This window comes from Malania oleifera, chromosome 2, assembly GCF_029873635.1.
Source record: "Malania oleifera isolate guangnan ecotype guangnan chromosome 2, ASM2987363v1, whole genome shotgun sequence".
NCBI lineage: Eukaryota > Viridiplantae > Streptophyta > Magnoliopsida > Santalales > Ximeniaceae > Malania > Malania oleifera.
Window position 1 is genome coordinate 150,703,310 of NC_080418.1, and position 18,221 is coordinate 150,721,530.

Here is an 18,221-nt window from a genome sequence, read left to right on the forward strand (position 1 = left end):
AACACACACAGGACCGTGGACCACAGTTCCACCGAGTCTGATTTTGAAAAGAACCAATATAAACATAGTTCCCCTTACCTTAATCCCGTATAACAAATCCCAAACTCCAAGGTTCCTAAACAGCGAACCGAGTTCCAAAACCTACAAATCACAGTACAAAATATACTCACAAGACCATCCTCTACAAAACTTCCAAATCAAAAATGAAAACAGAGCCGTACCTCGATTTTTCACCAAAACCCAAAAACCTCTGAAACGAGATTCTGATCCGTAGAAGTTGTAGAGAATCCTTCCACGATCCTCGTGTCAACTTCCGTTTCCCGATTCTATCAACGATCGGCGAAGAAATCGAGAGAGAGAGAGAGAGAGTAGGGAGAGGTTTAAAGAGAGAGAGAGAGATAAGTTTGAGATTTCTTAATGAAGAAGTAATGAGAATTTCCTTTTATAGCCCTTTGACCCGGCCCAATTTTGCCGATGAAATGGTTTATAGCCCTTTGACCCGACCCAATTTTGCCGACGAAATGGTGCCTTCGTCTACGAATCTTTCATTGGCTTTGTCGACGAATCGATGGCCTCGTCGACAAATCTGAGATCGCCGATTTTTCCGAGACCCCTCGACTTCTCCTCGTCGACAAGTCTCTGAATTTCATCGACGAGAAAAACACAGGCTTCGTCGATGAATCTGCTCTTTTACCAAAATGTCCCTCTCTTTATATATATAAACGCATTATCACGGTTGGGGTTCTTACAATGAGGGGTCAAATCATGACATATAGAGTCCCGGGGAAAGAACATAGTTATGTATATGTATATAGTTTTACAGTTTTTGTCGTATGTAGTATGATATAGCAATATAAATGATAGAAATCTTAGATAATACAAATGTTTTAAGCTTCTATACCCGTGTTTACAGATTTGCCAGATCATGCAGTTTTAAATACTATTATCATAGTTTTATGACTCGGTCGCCACACACTAGTAATAGCATTTTTCCACTTACTGAGCGTCGACTCACCCCATTATTTTACCATTTTTCAGGTGAGCTAGCTAGGCGAGTAGATCAAGCTCGCGAATAGAGAGTCTTCTTAATTACCCTGGTTATAGGGTGAGTTTGTGACAGAGTTTTTGTATTTTTGGGTAGTTGACACTATAAAGAGAGATATGTATTATAAATGTAACGACCTAGAAAATACTGATATTTAAATATTAAAAAGAGAGGAAAAATGGAAACAGGAACAGAAGAAGGCAGTAGACTTGCGTTCGTCGACGACATCGCATTTTGAAGATAATAATAATTGGGGATAATATTAATAATTTCAAGGAATTGCCAGAACTCGTCGACGAATACAGGGCTTTGTCGACGAGTACATAAGGAAACTCGTCAACGAATACAAGGCCTCGTTGATGAGAAAATACCGAGATGGGTTATAGGGCAGCCTGAAATTCATTGACGAATACAGGGATTCGTCGATTAATTTATTAAAAGATTCTTCGACGAGATGATGTTTCTCGTCGGCGAAGACCACAGTATATAAAGGGAAAACTTATATTTTTATCACTTATCCGTGCCCCTCTCTCTCTCTCCTCTCTCTCTCTACAACTCTCTCTCACTTCTCTCTTCGTGTTTAGGCTTGTTTCTCGCCGGATCGAAGATTTGAGGCTACCACGACGCTCCTGACGAGATTCTCTGCAAGTCTGTTGGAGTTTATCGCTTGAAAAGTTGGGTTGAGTTTCGTCCCAATCTCAGGGTAAGGCATTTTATTCTGTATTTACCTTTTTCCTAGTTATAAGAAATGTTGTAGGTAAGAAAATACTGATATTTTGTTTTGGGGGATTGTGTTTTCAGGATGTTGAACTAGGAACCCTACGGGTATAGAGCCAGAATTTTATAGGGACTTTTCAAAGTTAAGGTAAGGAAAATATGCTATGCTAGGATTTTTCATAATGCTATCAGAAATTTCATAGACACATATTTATACCAGTTTATTATACAGTATTTGCAGAATATGAGTTTAAATGCTTGTGTCGTCTGAGTAGATTTTCATGTGATAAAGGAATTTATATAGCTTTTATAAAGTATCATACTATACTGAATATACAGATATAGACAGTATATATAGTTTATATAGTTCTTTTCTAGTATATGAGATTACATAGAATATACAGATATAGATTCATAGTCACAGAGAGTATTCAGAGAAATGTACATGCATATACAACTTTTATATGAATAGTTTCATGAAACAAGTATATATACATATACATGCATACAGTTTTACTCAGATCAGTATTTATATTACAATTTTATACAGAATAGTATATACAGAGTTATAGCATGTCATGTTTCCTATCACCATAACATATAGAGTATATAGATAGAGTATACAGACAAAGATACAGAGGTAGCATCAAGATGCTACAGATACAGTATACAGAGATTATAGTATTTACAGTACAAAAAGATAAAGTTATGGTAATTTTGGAAACATAATGAAAACATTAAAAGAGTATATATGTATATATATATAGTATCAGATCCCTGAGAAAAGATTACAGACAGATACAGATAAAGATTACAGAGCACGGTATCGTTGCTAGATACAGATAGAGTGCAACCACATATCTCAGATAGTGTGTGGGTAGCGTCAACCGTGCTCGGAGAGTATGCAGCTCCCCAATTCACTAGGTGGAGGGGGTCGATTTGACGAGATAGTAGCTAGTCCCGAGCTTAGGAGAGGATGCAGTTTGGCCGGACTGAGGTAGTGTAGAGTATATTGACTTATCTGGAGGGCCAACCAGATGAAGTCCCGTATACGGGCCGCACAACCCTGTCATGAGGGGTCAAATTATGACGTACAGAGTCCCAAGGATAAAGCACAGTTATGTATATGTATACAGTTTTACAGTATATGATGAGTATAGTATGATATTATCAGTATGAAAAGAAGAAAAACAGACGATACAATATATTTTAAATTGTGAAAGAAAGATATGTTATATAGATGATTTAATGCATTACAATTCAGTTACTATATTAAAAATATCTTTAACTTAGTTGTCACACACTAGTAATAGCATATTTCCACTTACTGAGCGTCGACTCACCCCATTACTTTACCATTTTTCAAGTGAGCCAGCTAGGTGAGCAGATCAGACTCACGAATAGAAAGTAGTTTGATCACCCTAGTTATTGGGTGAGTTTTTGTCAGAGTGGTGTATTTTGAGTAAATGATGCTGGAGGGGTATTTTTGTTTGGCTATAGTCTGTATATGCTGGATTTTGGTATTGTATAGTAAATATGTAAATGGTTATATAATATGTGTTTCCGCTGCTTAGATATGGATATGGATATATATATAAAAATGGTATGAATTTTGAGGGCGTTACAATTAATGTGATACCCCATGGATGAAAGGCTTAAAAGATTAGATGTTACTAGCCATATCAACGAGGTGCACATTTCTTTTCGGGAGCTTTCCCATAAGAACTCCATAGTTAAGCGTGCTTGGCTTGGAGCAATCTTGGGATGAGTGACCACCTGGGAAGTTTTCTCAGGAAGTGTATGAGTGAGGACAAAACACACTAAAAAGGACACATGTTGGTTTGTGGAGCCAGTCATTAGTCGAATAAGGCCCGCCCCTTGTTGTCTGGTTCAGGTGGAGGAGGAGAGACGCAGTGCTCCCTAGTAGACCCAGGTTGGGGTGTTACAATGTAACTATGGTTTGAAAATATTGAATTCTGGTATTGTATATATATGTATATGTGGTTATATGATTTATGTTTTCCGCTGCTTAGGGGTGCCCATTACATACAAATATTAGAGTAAATTTTTATTATATAAAAAATGATATAAATTTTGAGGACGTTACAATACAAGATTAGTGGGGTGATTCCGAAAAAAAATTTTAAATAAAAATTTTTTTTAATTTAATTTAAAATAAAAAATAATAATTAATTTTTATTTTTATTTTTATTAATTAAATAAAATTATTATTATTAATTATTATTATTATTATTATTATTATTATTATTATTATTACTCATCTTGAAGCTTCTTTAAGCTTCAAGATTTCACTCTCCTTCAAAACTGCGCAGGACTAGCCCCCCTCCCCTTTCCTCTAAAATTCTCTCTCTCCTCTCGTTCTCTCTCCCTCTCTCCTCAGTTTTATGACGGATTCTCGCCTGATTGGAAATCGAAAAATACCGTTGGACTCCATTCTCCGCTGCCATCATTTCTATCGGAGCGGATTGGTGGTAGGAGCGGCATAGACGTATCTCCTGGGGTAAGCTAATTTCTGCTTTTATATTAATTTCTTGCAAATTATAAGCTCGATTGATGATCGGATACCACCACGAGAATCTGGGAATGATTCTTTACAAGTCTAACGGAGCAGATTTCTCGTGGGGTCGTCGTGGGCATAATCCCAAATTTGGGATAAAGGGGTTATTAAGGGGCTTATTATCATTTAATTAGTATTAATTTAGAAATATTAAAATATTGAGTATCTGAAATTGAAGTAGGATTTTCAGAATTTAGGATCCGGGTGAGCGTCGCGGGTGTAATTTCTAGACCCGCAGGCATAGTTCAGAAAATTAAGTGGGGGTGTTTAATATTAGTTTAAATGAGCTTAGGAAAAGTTAGATAAGTATTATTTTGGGAAAATGAGTTAATTAATTTGATGAAAATGCAAATTGCAGGATTTGAGTTTTGGGCGCCAAGGACGTAGGATTTGGGTTCTACCGAGACTTTCAGTAAGTTAGGTAAGGAGAATAAATTATAGCAGTATTTTTTGAATTTCTGTTTAAATTAATATGTGAAAATGAGCATCTCCGTATGACAAGCAGTTTCCACCCTTGGAACCAAGATCATACGCAGACTCCAACCTTCATACCAAACCCTTCATCCAACCCTCTGAAATCCAACCAGACGGTTCCAGAAAGCTTCCATCACAAGCTGAACAAATTCTGAACCGGCAAACTCAGAATGCCAGATCACAGAATACAACGTTGACTGCCATTGATCACAAGGTTGAAACTCATACATCATGGCACTCAGATGGAACAACGATTTGGCAACCTTGATTCCAGAATTGAAGCTTTATATGTTGATCTCAATAGAAGAATTGATAGTCTTAATGCTGAACTCAGACAATTTATTTCTGCAGGATATTTTGAATCCATGTTCAATGATAAAGAAGCAGAAATCAGAAGGCTCAAAGACCAATTATCTCAGATTGAACGAGATCATCGTCCGATCCCTTCAGCCACCTATGTTCCTAAAGCTTTTCTATATACTCCACCGTACTCTTTCATTCCTCAGTCACCACCAACTCCATCCTACCAACAGCCAGATTATTCCAAGCATTTCAAATCCACTGCTGAGATCTTTAAGAGACATTCTCTTATTCCATCCTCACCCATTACTCCAAGATCTCCAATTCCGGCAAAACCTTTACCTTCTGAGCCTGTTGATCATAAACTTAAAAGCCCATTTCTATCACTTGATCAATCTCCATCTTTCCTTGCTGACATTATCCCTGAAGTACCCATTGATGATAACAATGACGTTTCCACCGAAACATCGTCCTCCTCAGATCAAGAGATTACTGATCTCACCGATATGATGATGGCATCTCCCACTGATCCAGGATCATCCAGAACCCAAGAGTTCCATGAAGAGACTGACACCACAGTTCCCATTGTGGAAGAACCTTCTGAGGCCACTTCAACTACTCCTCATTCGGATCCTCATCATTCAACCAATGGTTCTTGGTTCTCTTTTGATGGATTACCTCCAACTAAATGGCGTGATCGAATTGGTGAATTTGGTGCATGGATTGACCTGCAACTTTCAAAACCCGGGAATACTTTAGAATCAGTTCTCGTTGAATTCACATCCAGATTTACTGGAACTTTAAGAGACTGGTTTCAAAGTCTTGGTGAATACAGACAAGTAACATTCATTAAATCCCAGACTCCCTCCTATGCTTTGGGTACGCTCTATCAAGAATTTGTTAGAGATCCAGATATTTATGCCAATGAAGTTCGACAAGAATATTTTGAAATGAGATGTTGTTATTTAAAAAGAAAATATCTTGATTTTCACTATCAAATGATGTCCAAGCGATATTATCTTCTTAGTGGATTTCATGATGACAATCTCAGACAAGTTTACATTAATTCTCTGCCAGAAGACATCCAGCAGATTTACAGAGAAAGATTGCATCTCTGTCACGACCACTCAGAGAAATCTCATTAGGAGAAATTCATCAACTGACACTCACTACTCTTGAAAAATTATGTGATACCCATCAGTTGTTTTCAAAAATGATGAAACAGAATCATAAGTTCACAAAGCAATGCAAGAAGCCTTACTTGTAGATCAAATGTAAAGAAAAGGATTGCATCTGTAGTCCTAAAAAGAAGAAACATTTCAAAGATTATGGTTCTGACAAACGTTTTAGGAAAGATCCCAGAAAGAAGAAAAAATTCAGATTCTTCAAAAAGAAGTTCTGACGAGGACATGACAAATCTACTCGATGTTTCATTTGCAAGAAGAAAGACCACTATGCAAAGCAATGCCCAATGAACAGGACAAAATTTGCAAAACTTGCCCAGCAATTATAGAATGAAGAACTTGATGATGCAGAATCTGTTCTTTTAGAACAAGAAGAGATGATTGAAGAAACTATTCTCGTCCTTACTGATTCAAAAAATTCTGATTCAGAAGATGACTATCATTCAGATGAAACTAATTATGATGACATAAATATTAGATAAATTGTGTGGCATTTGAGTAATATTAAATTGTGATATTTTGGTGTGTGAAATTAATATGTTATGAATTAGATGAGAATTGTGTGGCATATGACGTGTATTGAAAAAATGTGAAATATAACGATGAGTAATTTCTGAGAAAATATGGAAATGAGAATTATTGTTGTGATTAGTGAAAAATAATGAAATATGGTATTTATATGTGAGTAAAAATGATTTACATGAAAAATGAGATTTTGTGAATTATTGATATGAGTATTTTGAGAAATGTTGAAACACGTGAAACACGATATATACTATTATGAGATGATGAAATGTGCGCAGAAAATGATGAGAACAGTTATATTGAGATGAATTTAGATATACTAATATATGGTTAATGATGTATATTGATTTAGAAATACTGAAATGTGAAAATGGGAAATATGAATACTGCAATATGGAATTGTAATGTAATTAATGAAATTCCAATACCGCATAATGATTGCGAGTATGTGGTAGTAAATCCTGCTGGATGGTTGTGATATTGAGCATGGTACTGTTTCTAGTAGTCTAGTGCAACCACACGGACTCTTGGAGCGTATGACATGACAGTCGACTTATCCATTTTGTAGGGTTGTTGGGTCCCTTGAGTCCGGATCAGGGCTATAGGCCGGCCAGTCGTACTACAATTGTGATATGATATTTTGATCTAACCGGGTCGGCCAACCACGGTTAGATCCAGCCTTCGAGCTGAACAACCTTGACCATGGGGGGAAGCATGGCGTGGAAAGAAAGGTCCTCGGGGTGGCCATGAGTTACAAACGCGATGTTGATATTTGATACCAAGGATACTCATGAGCCGGAAAGTAAAATGAAAACGAAAAGTGAAAGAATGACAAAATGGGCTAAAATGAGAAATGAAAGAAATAATGGAAATTGAGAAATAGAGAATGATAAAATTGAAAAATGGATTCGTGTAAGTTAATAATATAAATAATTGGGGCAAAGTGAAACTCTCCCCTTGAGGGCTTACTGAGTAAGGTGAGTGCCCAGACAGGTATCAGTTGTGACCATACTTGGCTGCATAACGTGTTAGGGCAGAGGGAAGTTATATGCATGGGCGGGTAATCTTCCCTATTTTCAGGAACTTCACGGATAATTTGTGTTGGAAATAATTGAATTTGAGAAATGATTTTAAAGTTTATAAAAGCTTGTATTGTATATCTATATGATTATGAGAATATATTTATTAGTATATTTTTTTCAGATGAAATGTTGATTTGAAAAGTAAATTGTATTATAACTGAACTCATATAGTCACACACTGTAAATAATTTATTCCTTCTTACTGAGATGTGTTTCACCCAAATTATCTAAATTTTTCAGGGAACAGGGATAGGTCAGGTGATAGAGCTCCGTGACCATAGGGAGCTGAGACCCTAACATACAGGGTGAGTTTTTGGATTATGAGAGGTATAGTTCCCCTAGAGTTGAGTTGCTTTTGAGTTTGTGATGGTGATGTATATATATATATATATATATATATATATATATATATATATATATATATATATATGTTGATATTCTGCGTATTGTATTCTGACTGATATGTATGTATTATCTTCTGCTGTTAGGTTATATAAATAAAATGACTTTTTACCCGGTACTCAATAAGGGTCGGGTCGTATGAATGACAGTAGGATTGTTGACGTGACCCATTTATGAATGTTGTTGATGACGAGTGAATATTTATTTATTATTATTTATATAAAAAAAAATTGTACGAAAATCGGGGCACCACAAGTTAGTTTTGGAATTTGGGAGCTCCACTTCTCATGTATCTTATGCATGTTAAAACTTATTCAGCTGGGCAAGAGTTGGGCTCAATTCATATTCTATCAATTGTAAAGAGTTAGGAAACAAGCGTGACCATGATGACTTCTTAATCAATCAGCTTCTCAGTGCCTGTAGCATCGGATCCCACTACTGAAGCCTTCATTCTGGCTTTTATTTTCTGATGGGTATGTTTCTTGTTTCTATTATTTTCCAATAGGCTTTTATTGTTGTTCGTCATTTTTGACTTTGGATTCAGTGGCGGAGCCGTGAACTTTATTCAGTAGGATTCAGTAAAGATATGATCAACAATATTTAATGAGGGGCTCTCTAGTAAAGAGAAAGTGTTAAATGACAGGAAGTGTCACATCCTTTTCCCTCCGAAAATGTGATAAGGGACAGAAAGTGTAAGGCTTGTGTCCCTCCATTTTGACATGCACTGTGGCCATACAAAATTTTAAAGTGATTAGGCCCTTCTGATCATAGAAATTTCGGCATCTGCATTATCATTTCTTCTTTGTCTGAAAGCCAAATAAATTGCAAAACTTGTGTTGCTTGATGTTCCTGCGTGTTGACATGCATAGTCGCCATGCCAATATTTATAGTCATTATGCAGTTTTGATTAAGACATCTGACCTCTGCATCATCACTTTTTTACTTTTTGGTCTGGAAATGAAAAAAGCAATAAAATGCATGATACTTCATCTATGTGCATATTAACATGAACATCAGTTTATGCGTTGCATCACCATAGCATGATTTAAAGTGGCATCGATTTAGTTATATACTGCTATTACCGGCGGCCTGCGTGCTATCGTTTTTCTATTTTTGGGTCTCAAAATTAAATGAGTGACAGAACGAAAAGAAGCGTAGGGAAGAGGTAATGGAAATATCACAAAATAAATAGGACAGAATTGTAAAATTGTTGTTCATCTCAGACTATAACTAAGGGAGCTACCTGGCCAGCCGACCCTGCATCTTGAAAACGAAAGTGTGCAGAACACCACGAAGAGAGTCCCAAGTAGTAAAGCAGTGGACGTGCTGATGGTCTTACTCATAGCATGTGCTGCAGTTCTAGCGCTGCTCCTCTTGGTCTTTATGTATGTCAACACTAAACCCAGAAGGTGTTCAAACCTTCCCCCAGGGAGCACTGGATGGCCTCTCCTAGGCGAAACATCAGCGTTTCTTCAAGCACACCGGAAGGGAAGGCCAGAGAGTTTCGTCCAAGAGCGAATGGACAAACACAACTCTCGAATCTTCAGGACATCGTTACTCGGTGAAAACATCGCTGTTTTATGTGGTCCTCCGGGGAACAAGTTCCTGTTTGGGAATGAGAACAAGCTGGTGGCTCTTTGGTGGCCTAGCCCTATCAGAAAGCTGTTTGGTTGCTCCTTGATTAGTATGGTGGGAGATGAAGCAAAGCGGGTACGTAAAATGCTCATGACTTTTCTGGGACCTGAAGCACTGGCACGGTATATCACAGACATGGACAACGTCACACAGCACCATTTCAGAACTCACTGGGACGGTTAGTATCACCATGCAGCTGCAACTAACTAGTGCACATTAGACCTAAAACAATGTATTTAATTACCCTTTGTTTAACTTTTGCATGATTCGTATTAGTTCAGGCTTTATGTTATAGACTAGAATCACATAAATGAAAATATATATGCATGATTAAAGCAGTGCAGTAATATATTCTGAAAAATGATATATGCTGAAAAGAAAAAGGACCATTAGAGAGAATTCAATTTCTGAAGACCTACTTTTTGGCACCATTGCTGGTTTTGGTTTCCAACTCTTTCTTCTTTGCATTTTTAGAACATCTTGACAGACAATGAAATTCCAAAATTTGTCACTGTGAAGGTAAAAGGGAGTTGAAGGTCTACCCGGCAGTCAAAATCTACACATTTGAACTAGCGTGCCGCCTATTTGCAAGTGTTGAAGACCCACAGGATATTTCAAGGCTTGCAATTCAATTCAATGTGTTCCTTAAAGGACTCATGGAGATTCCTCTCAAATTACCTGGCACAAGATTCTATCGGGCAGGAAGAGCAGCTAATAATATTAGGGAAAAGCTTCAAACAATGATCAAACTGAGGAGAGTAGCTTTGGAACAGAAGAGGGCATCACCTTGCCAAGACCTTTTATCTTACATGCTCGTAACACCAGATGAGAATGGGAGGTTTTTGACTGAGGTTGAGATCATTGATGATATACTTACGCTGTTATTTGCAGGCCATGATACTTCTGCCTCTGCCATAACAATGCTAGTGAAGTATCTTGGAGAATTGCCTCAAGTGTATGAGAAGGTGTTTAAAGGTCACTTACTGTCGATCTCACTTCATTTTCTCATATTTTCTGTCTACTCTTGAATGCTTTTAGAATGTGCTCATCTCCACCTGTGTTTTCCAAACTTTTTTATAATAATCTGTTTGCACATAATTTTAGTAGACTAGTTAACATCCAACAATCATACATATGCACCGAACGATTTCACATGCTCAGTAATAGATCAAAGCTACCATCAAATGAGCCTTCCAATAAGGGAATGTTGATGCTTGACAGTTTATAGTAATCCTGATCAACGTTATAAGGTGAGATGATTTAAATATAATTTAGATCATATTTATCTAGGTGTGCTGCTAGGTGGTAATCCTAGAATGGTTGGGTTTTGGGTTGCTCCGGCAGAGAAGGTGTCTAAGAGGCTGGATGGGTGGAAGGGTGCTTTATTTTCTCCAGGTGGGCATATTACCCTCATTCAGGCTTGCCTTGCTAGTATTCCTATTTATTATTTCTTTTCTATCTTAAGAATGCCTGTGAGGGTACCCAATAATATTGAGAAAATCAAGAGAGAGTTTCTTTGGTCTGGGTGGGGGAGAATAAAGATCATTTGGTCAATTAGGTGGTTGTTTGTAGGTCTAAAAATGAAGGTTTTGGGTCTTGGTAAGTTCATGTCCAAGAATGTTGCTTTAATTGAGCAAATGGTTGTGGCCTTTTCCCTTAGATGAGTCTTCCCTTTGGCATAAGTTATTAAGAGTAAATTTGGCTTGCATTATAATGGGTGGGATGCTAATTTGTGGTTGAGATGTTCTTGTGAAAGTCCTTGGAAGGATATTTCATAGTTATATCCTTTTTTTATTTGTTTATGTACAAATTTTATTGTGGGAAATGGGTAGTTGTATTCAGTTTTGGGGAGACACTTGGGTTGAGGGTTCTTCACTTTGCTCATCTTCTCCTCATTTGTATGGATTGTCCTCTTTGCACAATGAATCTATTTTTTCATTGTTTATTTCCAACAGGGCTGGTTTCTATTGGGATTTCATTTCCATAGGGCTCCTAATGATAAGGAGGTGTTGAAGCTCGCGTTGTTATTAAGTTTGTTGGGTGGTAGCAAGGACTTAAATTTCAGTTGAAATATCGAAAGAGTTTCAAAGGGTATCAAATGGAAACCCACTACCAAATTCATTTTGGAAAATTTCGACCAAAATTTCAGTAAGTTTCAACAGAAATTTTGAAAATTTCAATAAATTCAGCACTATAGCTCAAATTTGATGAAAATAATAATAATAATTTTGAAGCCCTAAACAAAGCAAATTTCTTATTATTATTATTATTATTATTATTTAATTAAAATGCCTTTTCACCCTTGTTTTACTATTTTGTCCATCCCAATTCCCAATTAATCTTTACTTAATTACAACACTTCCCCACTATTTAACTATGACTCTATTATAAATGTTCTTTATTTCCTTCCTTGCTTTGTAATATGCAATTTATATACCCTACACACTAAAAAAGTATCATGCATGCAATTTCTAAATTTATTTTGATTACGAATTATGCATATATATTTATTTCAATATTTCCAAAAGTTACATTAAAAATTTCCATCATTTACTATAAATTTTTGTCATTTCTTTAAATTGAAATCAACACTTCTTCCAAAAATTTTGTAGATTGAGACCATCGAAATCGAACTTTAAGTCTTTGAATGGTAGGATTCTTTCCAAAAGGAGAGACTACCAGTCCTAGATTTTTTATTCTTATGGGGGCGGATTCTTGTAAATCTTTTTTGAACATTTAACCAATAAAAACTTGTCTTTTCTGCTTTATGGATATATTTGGATGGCCAAAGTCCCATTTAAGATTAAGGCTTTTATTTAATTGGTTGTTCTTAATATAGTTAACACTAACAATCTGCTGCAGAGTAGAACTTTTTAGGCTTTTATCTCCATGCATGTTCTCTTTGTTTTGAAAATTTAGAATCTGCTTCTCATATGTTCCTTCATCACTTCTTCTCTTGGAGGGTGTGGAATAATCTTGTTTGCTTATTTGGAGAGAGAGTTAGGTGTGTCTGGAGTCGATGGAGGATTTGTTGGCTCTTTTTCAGGTTTTGGAAGGGGTAAAGATGGTTTGGTGTTGTGATGGTGTGCAATTTTTGCAGTTTTGTGGGAAGTTTTGTTGGAGGCTTGGAGCAGAATGCTTATATTTTTATGGGGAAGTGGATGTCTTTGATTTTTCTTGGGGATAGAATTCAGTATATGGCCTCCTTGTGGAATTTTGAAGCAGGATGTTTCAAAAGTTTTTCTTTTTCAGATTTACAGAGTGATTGGCTGGCTGTGCTGCTTTAATTTCTTTTGATTTTTTTTGTTGTTTTGTTTGGAGGATTTCTTATGCTACTTGTTGTACTTCTTCTTCTTAATAAAATCTCTTCTTTTTGATTGAAAAAAAAAATATGATTTGCTTATGAACTTGTGATTACAATGTGGACAACAGAGCAAATCGATATTGCAATGTCAAAGGAAACAGGTGCATCACTGCAGTGGGAGGACATACAGAAGATGAGATACTCGTGGAATGTTGTATCCGAAGTAATGAGACTCACGCCACCAGTATCTGGTAACTTCAGAGAGGCCTTGGTTGATTTCACCTATGAAGGTTACACCATTCCCAAAGGATGGAAGGTACTTGATAAAAGCTTTGCTTTTTCCATTGTCGCGATCCTTTTATATCTTTTGTTTTAGCTAAAATTGAGGCAAGCAAACAGCTTTCCTAATGATGAAAATTTTGAAATCATGTGAAATTTGTTCTTCAATGGATTGCTTCCTTATGCACCCCAAATATTTCAAACAACTTATTCAATGGCTTCATCAAACAGTTATACTGGAGTGCTTCTTCAACACATAAGGATCCAAGCTTATTCCCCAGTGCAGAGAACTTCAATGCTTCAAGGTTTGAAGAAGCAGGGGGCACTCCATTCTCATATGTCCCGTTTGGGGGAGGACCTAGAATGTGTTTGGGAAAAGAATATGCACGGCTTGAAATACTTGTTTTCCTGCACAATTTGGTGAAGAGGTTCAAATGGGATCTACTGATTCTTGATGAGAAAATTGAATATGATCCAATGGCCACCCCAGAAAAAGGACTTCCCATTCATCTTCAACCTCATGCGTCGAAGTTTTAATATTTTCACTGGGTATTCCTAGGCAGTTCTATTATATGCAGTTCTGGTTATACACACAACTGCCTTGAGATACAATATCGTCCAATGTAATATCCACAAACTAAATATATCAACCTAAACGCACGTGCACGTTTCATCTATTATTGATAATCTGCATTTCTCTTGCATTTTCTAATATGACTAAAGCAGAGGGAGAGAGATTTCTCAATGATTTCATTGGTACTTATATTAACCCATAGTGTTCAATGTAATCTTGCCTTGTCTCATATTATCCAATCTGATAATTTTAACTCTTTCAGTTTCTGAAACCTGCCGGGTGGATATACCCCACATTCCTTTAGATACAGGCCATGACGTGCACATTTGTGTGTATATGTGTATCTACACCCCTAAGTGCATATTCTGAAATATTAACTAAAATGAGCGAGGAAGCCAAAAAAATGAAGATTTTCTTTCTTTCTTGTTTCCTTCAATTTTCTTTCATTGAAATTACAGATAACAAAACCAAGTTGGTCAAATCATTAAAAAAAAAAAAAAAGCAACTTACAATTGAAATAATTTTGAGCTGCTTCGATAAAAACCTCATCTTCATCTATAGCTAAAACAAATCTGACAAGAGAATCTAATTGGGTGAGAATCACTAGACAGCTTGACTCAACCCTGTATCAGCTCTCTTATAAGCGTGTGCTCCCAAACTGAATCTTTTGAGTTTTCCAAGCAAATTCCTGGCTCTACTTGTTGAAGCCAAACAGAGATTTAATGGCATTAATAGCATTCTCATTGATAAATGATTCATCAAACCTCTTCAGAAGAGGCTCGAATTCTTCTGATGCTCTTAGATTGACTAGATCAGGATCTATTCGGATTCTCTGAAACAGTGGAAACAGTTTAGAGCAGTTTGTATCTATCAATATTCCATTCCCTGTTGTTTAAACCAAACCACATTACTTTTTGTTCAATTCATTACCTTGAAATCTTCAAATCCTGCTTGCATGGCATCCTCAAGTGCAGAAAGTCCTGCTTGTATCTGTTTATTGAAAAAGATGGGAGCAAAGAAACTAAGCATCTATATTAATATGAAACATGACAATGGAATAGCTATCAGGCATGGATAATAGGACTGCAAGAATATCCGCCCATTATTAACCACCACTGTATGTTCAAGTAGTAGCTGATCAGAAGAAGAAGAAGAAGAAGAATATCCACTTTTTAGTAGCATGATCAGCAATACTGGACATGGCAGCAAGAGAGCAGTACCTGATTGAGCTTAGAATAACAACATGCAACATTGTAGCTTGCCACTGATGCTTCATTGGGATCTGGTTTTGATCCCAGTACAGACTCAAATTTCTCAAGTGCTTCTTCATATTTGGCATTCCTTTATGAATAATTTAAAAAAAAAATGTAATTTAATACAAGTTTGAGCTAGCAGGAGCAGCTATCAATGGGGTGTGGTCTGTCAACTTAGAAGGGAAAAAGCCAAAGAACAACTACTATAATAGCATGGACATACTTGTAAAGCTGCAGTCCTTCGCTAAGTTCCTTCGCTCTGCGTTCTTTCTGTTCCATCTTCCTGACGTAATTTTGCATCTGAAATCAATTTGAAGTTTCAGATGCTCATATGCTTCTCTCACATAAAGAATAAGCAATCAAAAGAGTGGGGCGGGAGCAATATCACTCCTTGTGAAATTGGAAGTAACGAGTTCAAGCCTTGGATTTGGAAGTGTGTGCAATTTGATAAAGCAATTTCAATCTTTAAAACTTGAAAGTATTGCTCCTAATTACAATATGATTTTAATTATAAGGGCTACACTCACTTGGATTTCCCTCACTCTGCTACTAATTACGCCAGAGTTCCTCTCAGCTCTAATAATCTCCTTTTCTGTTAATTCACCAGTATTATCCATCTTTCCTGGAAACAGTTTAAAAGAATTCAGTCAGATATTATGATTCATGCCCAGTTGACAATATGACTCAGAATTTTATGTCAACCTGTGGATAAAGCTGGTTTTGACATTACAAAAGACAAAAGAACAGTACAAAATCCAAAAATGAGTGATGAACTCAACTAACCATATCTCTTCTGCATTTTCATGAGTAACGGGCCAATTCTCTGGCGAATGGTGTACATTGTTCTCCCATATTCAGCAGCAGGCCATATTTCTGTTCCGAACACTGCACTGCGCATACACATTATAGAACTCCTTTGTCACAGTCTCAACAAAGGCAGATGGAACAAAAAAAGCATAACATGATGAAAACGGTAAATAGAAGATTGAGAAAAGAGAATGCTTGTGAATAGTAGTCCAAGTAGCTTAAGCTCGCCAATGAGCTAAGCATGACTTGCTTCATGGCCCATTTCAACTTAATTCTATTTGAGTTTAGGGTCAAGTTCAAGCTATTTGACCAGTTTGACAAGTTGAATTCAAATTTTGTAACACTATTAACAAGTCTAATCAAGCTTAATTGACTTCTTGTTATTTTATTATATATATTTCAAACATATTTTAAAAGAGGAGCCTTAACTCAACAATAAAGTTGTCGCCATGTAACGTGGAGGTCATACGTTTGAGCATGGAAACTACCTCTTGCAAAAATGCAAGGTAAGACTGCGTACTATACCTAATACCCCCATCATGGTCCATCCCTTTTCGATACCTTGCATATGGGGAAGCTCTGTGCACGGGGCTGCCCTTTATATGTATTTTATAGTCACATCAAGTTGAATTCAAGTTCTACAATTATAAGTTCGACCGAGTTCAAGATTGAATTTTGAGCATAAAATTTTCAAGGCAAGTTTAATTTAAGTATCCAAACATGCTTGAAAGTGTCAAAAAGGCATACTACAAGCCAAAGAGCCAAAAATAATCAACTTCTCAAATTCATAATAAATTCATAAAAATATAAATCTAAAAGTTTCTTTGTGAGGAACAAAAGGGGTCGCCCAAAAGAATATATACAAAAATCTTCCTTGGCTGCACCAAGCCAGCCCTCATTGTCATAGCTTTCTCATAATGTACCAATTAAGGACACATTAACATCATTCGAATAATATCATTCAAAGATGAAATACTGTCAAATCCTTACTCATTGCCTCAGTCAAAATTATTCAACATGTATCACTCCTCTCATATTGCCACTAAAAACAACTATATCACTCCTTCGAATTGTTATTTAGACTATCTAGCAAGTGCCAAGACCATCTTAGCCGTTTTTCCCTTATTTTATATTCTAAAGAAAGATCCCAAAGACATGCCATAGATTGGCGAAGGTAGATTTTCTAACAACAGCGAAAAATTATCAGAAGCAAAATAATTAAAAGAAAACCAACCTGGTGGCAAGCACTTTATCCCCAACAGTGAACAATCCAGTTTTGTCAGCGGATCCTCCCGGAGCAATGGCATCTATATAAGTTCCGCCATCTCTGCCCTTGGTGAATCTTAACCCATAAGGCTGCTCCAGTTCTACTTCATACTCTTCATTCTCTTCTTCTTCTTCTCCCCCCTTTTCTTCTTCTTCAATTACCTCGCTTTTGCTCTGTGTTTTTGACCTCTGGGCTTCGTCGGTTTCCGATGATGCTTTCGAGATCAAGATGAAGGGTTTGAGCAAGTGGGTCTTGCTGAATCTTTCTGAATTACTAGGGAATGAGTGAAATTGGGGGGAGTGAAGCTTGGTTTGGGAGAACAGAGCCGCAATTAATGGCTTCTTTGCAGGGGAAGAACAGAGAGATGGATATGTGCTTGGAGCTATGGACATGCTTGGCGGACTGAATATTGATGAGTGATTGTTTGAGGAGAGGAGATAAAGATCAGCGGGTGATTGGTGAAACTTTGTGAGGAATTGCAGAGTGGCCTCCCATTTGAGAGGGACAAGAAAGAAAGATTACAGCTAAATGTTTTGGTGGCTCTAATGTGCTGTTGGGGTTCTATTCTAGGCCATTGTTGTCTTGCCACGTGTCAGTATATGGGTGATGGAACTTGGGAGGATGCATGGCTGCATTACAAGTAAGTGATTTTTTTTTTTTTGAAGGGACAACAAACTCTGTGTATCTGCTTTGAAACTCATTATACAGAGTCGAAGAAAGAGATCATATAGTTCCAAAGTTTGAAAGTTCGAAGACAAAATTCTCTGATGTGAAAGTCAAATAAAATATTCAAAA

General features: G+C 36.7%; 2 protein-coding genes and 1 long non-coding RNA gene across 3 annotated transcripts; 1 reads left to right on the top strand and 2 right to left on the bottom strand.

Moving 5' to 3' along the window:
• Positions 1 to 2,272: 2,272 nt before the first annotated feature.
• Positions 2,273 to 9,960, bottom strand: LOC131147604 (uncharacterized). The gene is made up of 2 exons (XR_009134887.1): positions 9,551 to 9,960; positions 2,273 to 2,828 (listed from the first exon to the last, which is right to left on the bottom strand). It is a non-coding gene; the product is annotated as an uncharacterized LOC131147604 (long non-coding RNA).
• LOC131147602 (beta-amyrin 28-monooxygenase-like) lies at positions 9,571 to 14,205 on the top strand. The gene is made up of 4 exons (XM_058097102.1): positions 9,571 to 10,120; positions 10,462 to 10,917; positions 13,375 to 13,562; positions 13,757 to 14,205. The coding sequence occupies exons 1-4, from the start codon at positions 9,637 to 9,639 to the stop codon at positions 14,060 to 14,062; spliced, it is 1,434 nt and encodes a 477-aa protein (XP_057953085.1). The 5' UTR covers positions 9,571 to 9,636; the 3' UTR covers positions 14,063 to 14,205.
• Positions 14,206 to 14,490: 285 nt separating this feature from the next.
• On the bottom strand, positions 14,491 to 18,119 carry LOC131147603 (protein MET1, chloroplastic). The gene is made up of 7 exons (XM_058097104.1): positions 17,394 to 18,119; positions 16,136 to 16,242; positions 15,880 to 15,974; positions 15,576 to 15,652; positions 15,320 to 15,440; positions 15,030 to 15,089; positions 14,491 to 14,931 (listed from the first exon to the last, which is right to left on the bottom strand). The coding sequence occupies exons 1-7, from the start codon at positions 17,816 to 17,818 to the stop codon at positions 14,794 to 14,796; spliced, it is 1,023 nt and encodes a 340-aa protein (XP_057953087.1). The 5' UTR covers positions 17,819 to 18,119; the 3' UTR covers positions 14,491 to 14,793.
• Positions 18,120 to 18,221: the final 102 nt, after the last annotated feature.

Excerpts from the sequence above, each read along its gene's own strand:
- LOC131147602 (XM_058097102.1), top strand. The coding sequence starts at position 9,637 with ATGGTCTTACTCATAGCATGTGCTGCAGTTCTAGCGCTGCTCCTCTTG. Across the intron at positions 10,121-10,461 it reads TTTCAGAACTCACTGGGACG|GTAAAAGGGAGTTGAAGGTC; the intron begins GTTAGTATCACC and ends GTCACTGTGAAG. Across the intron at positions 10,918-13,374 it reads GTATGAGAAGGTGTTTAAAG|AGCAAATCGATATTGCAATG; the intron begins GTCACTTACTGT and ends TGTGGACAACAG.
- LOC131147603 (XM_058097104.1), bottom strand. The coding sequence starts at position 17,818 with ATGTCCATAGCTCCAAGCACATATCCATCTCTCTGTTCTTCCCCTGCA. Across the intron at positions 15,975-16,135 it reads GAAAATGCAGAAGAGATATG|GAAAGATGGATAATACTGGT; the intron begins GTTAGTTGAGTT and ends AACTGTTTCCAG. Across the intron at positions 14,932-15,029 it reads CAGGATTTGAAGATTTCAAG|AGAATCCGAATAGATCCTGA; the intron begins GTAATGAATTGA and ends CCACTGTTTCAG.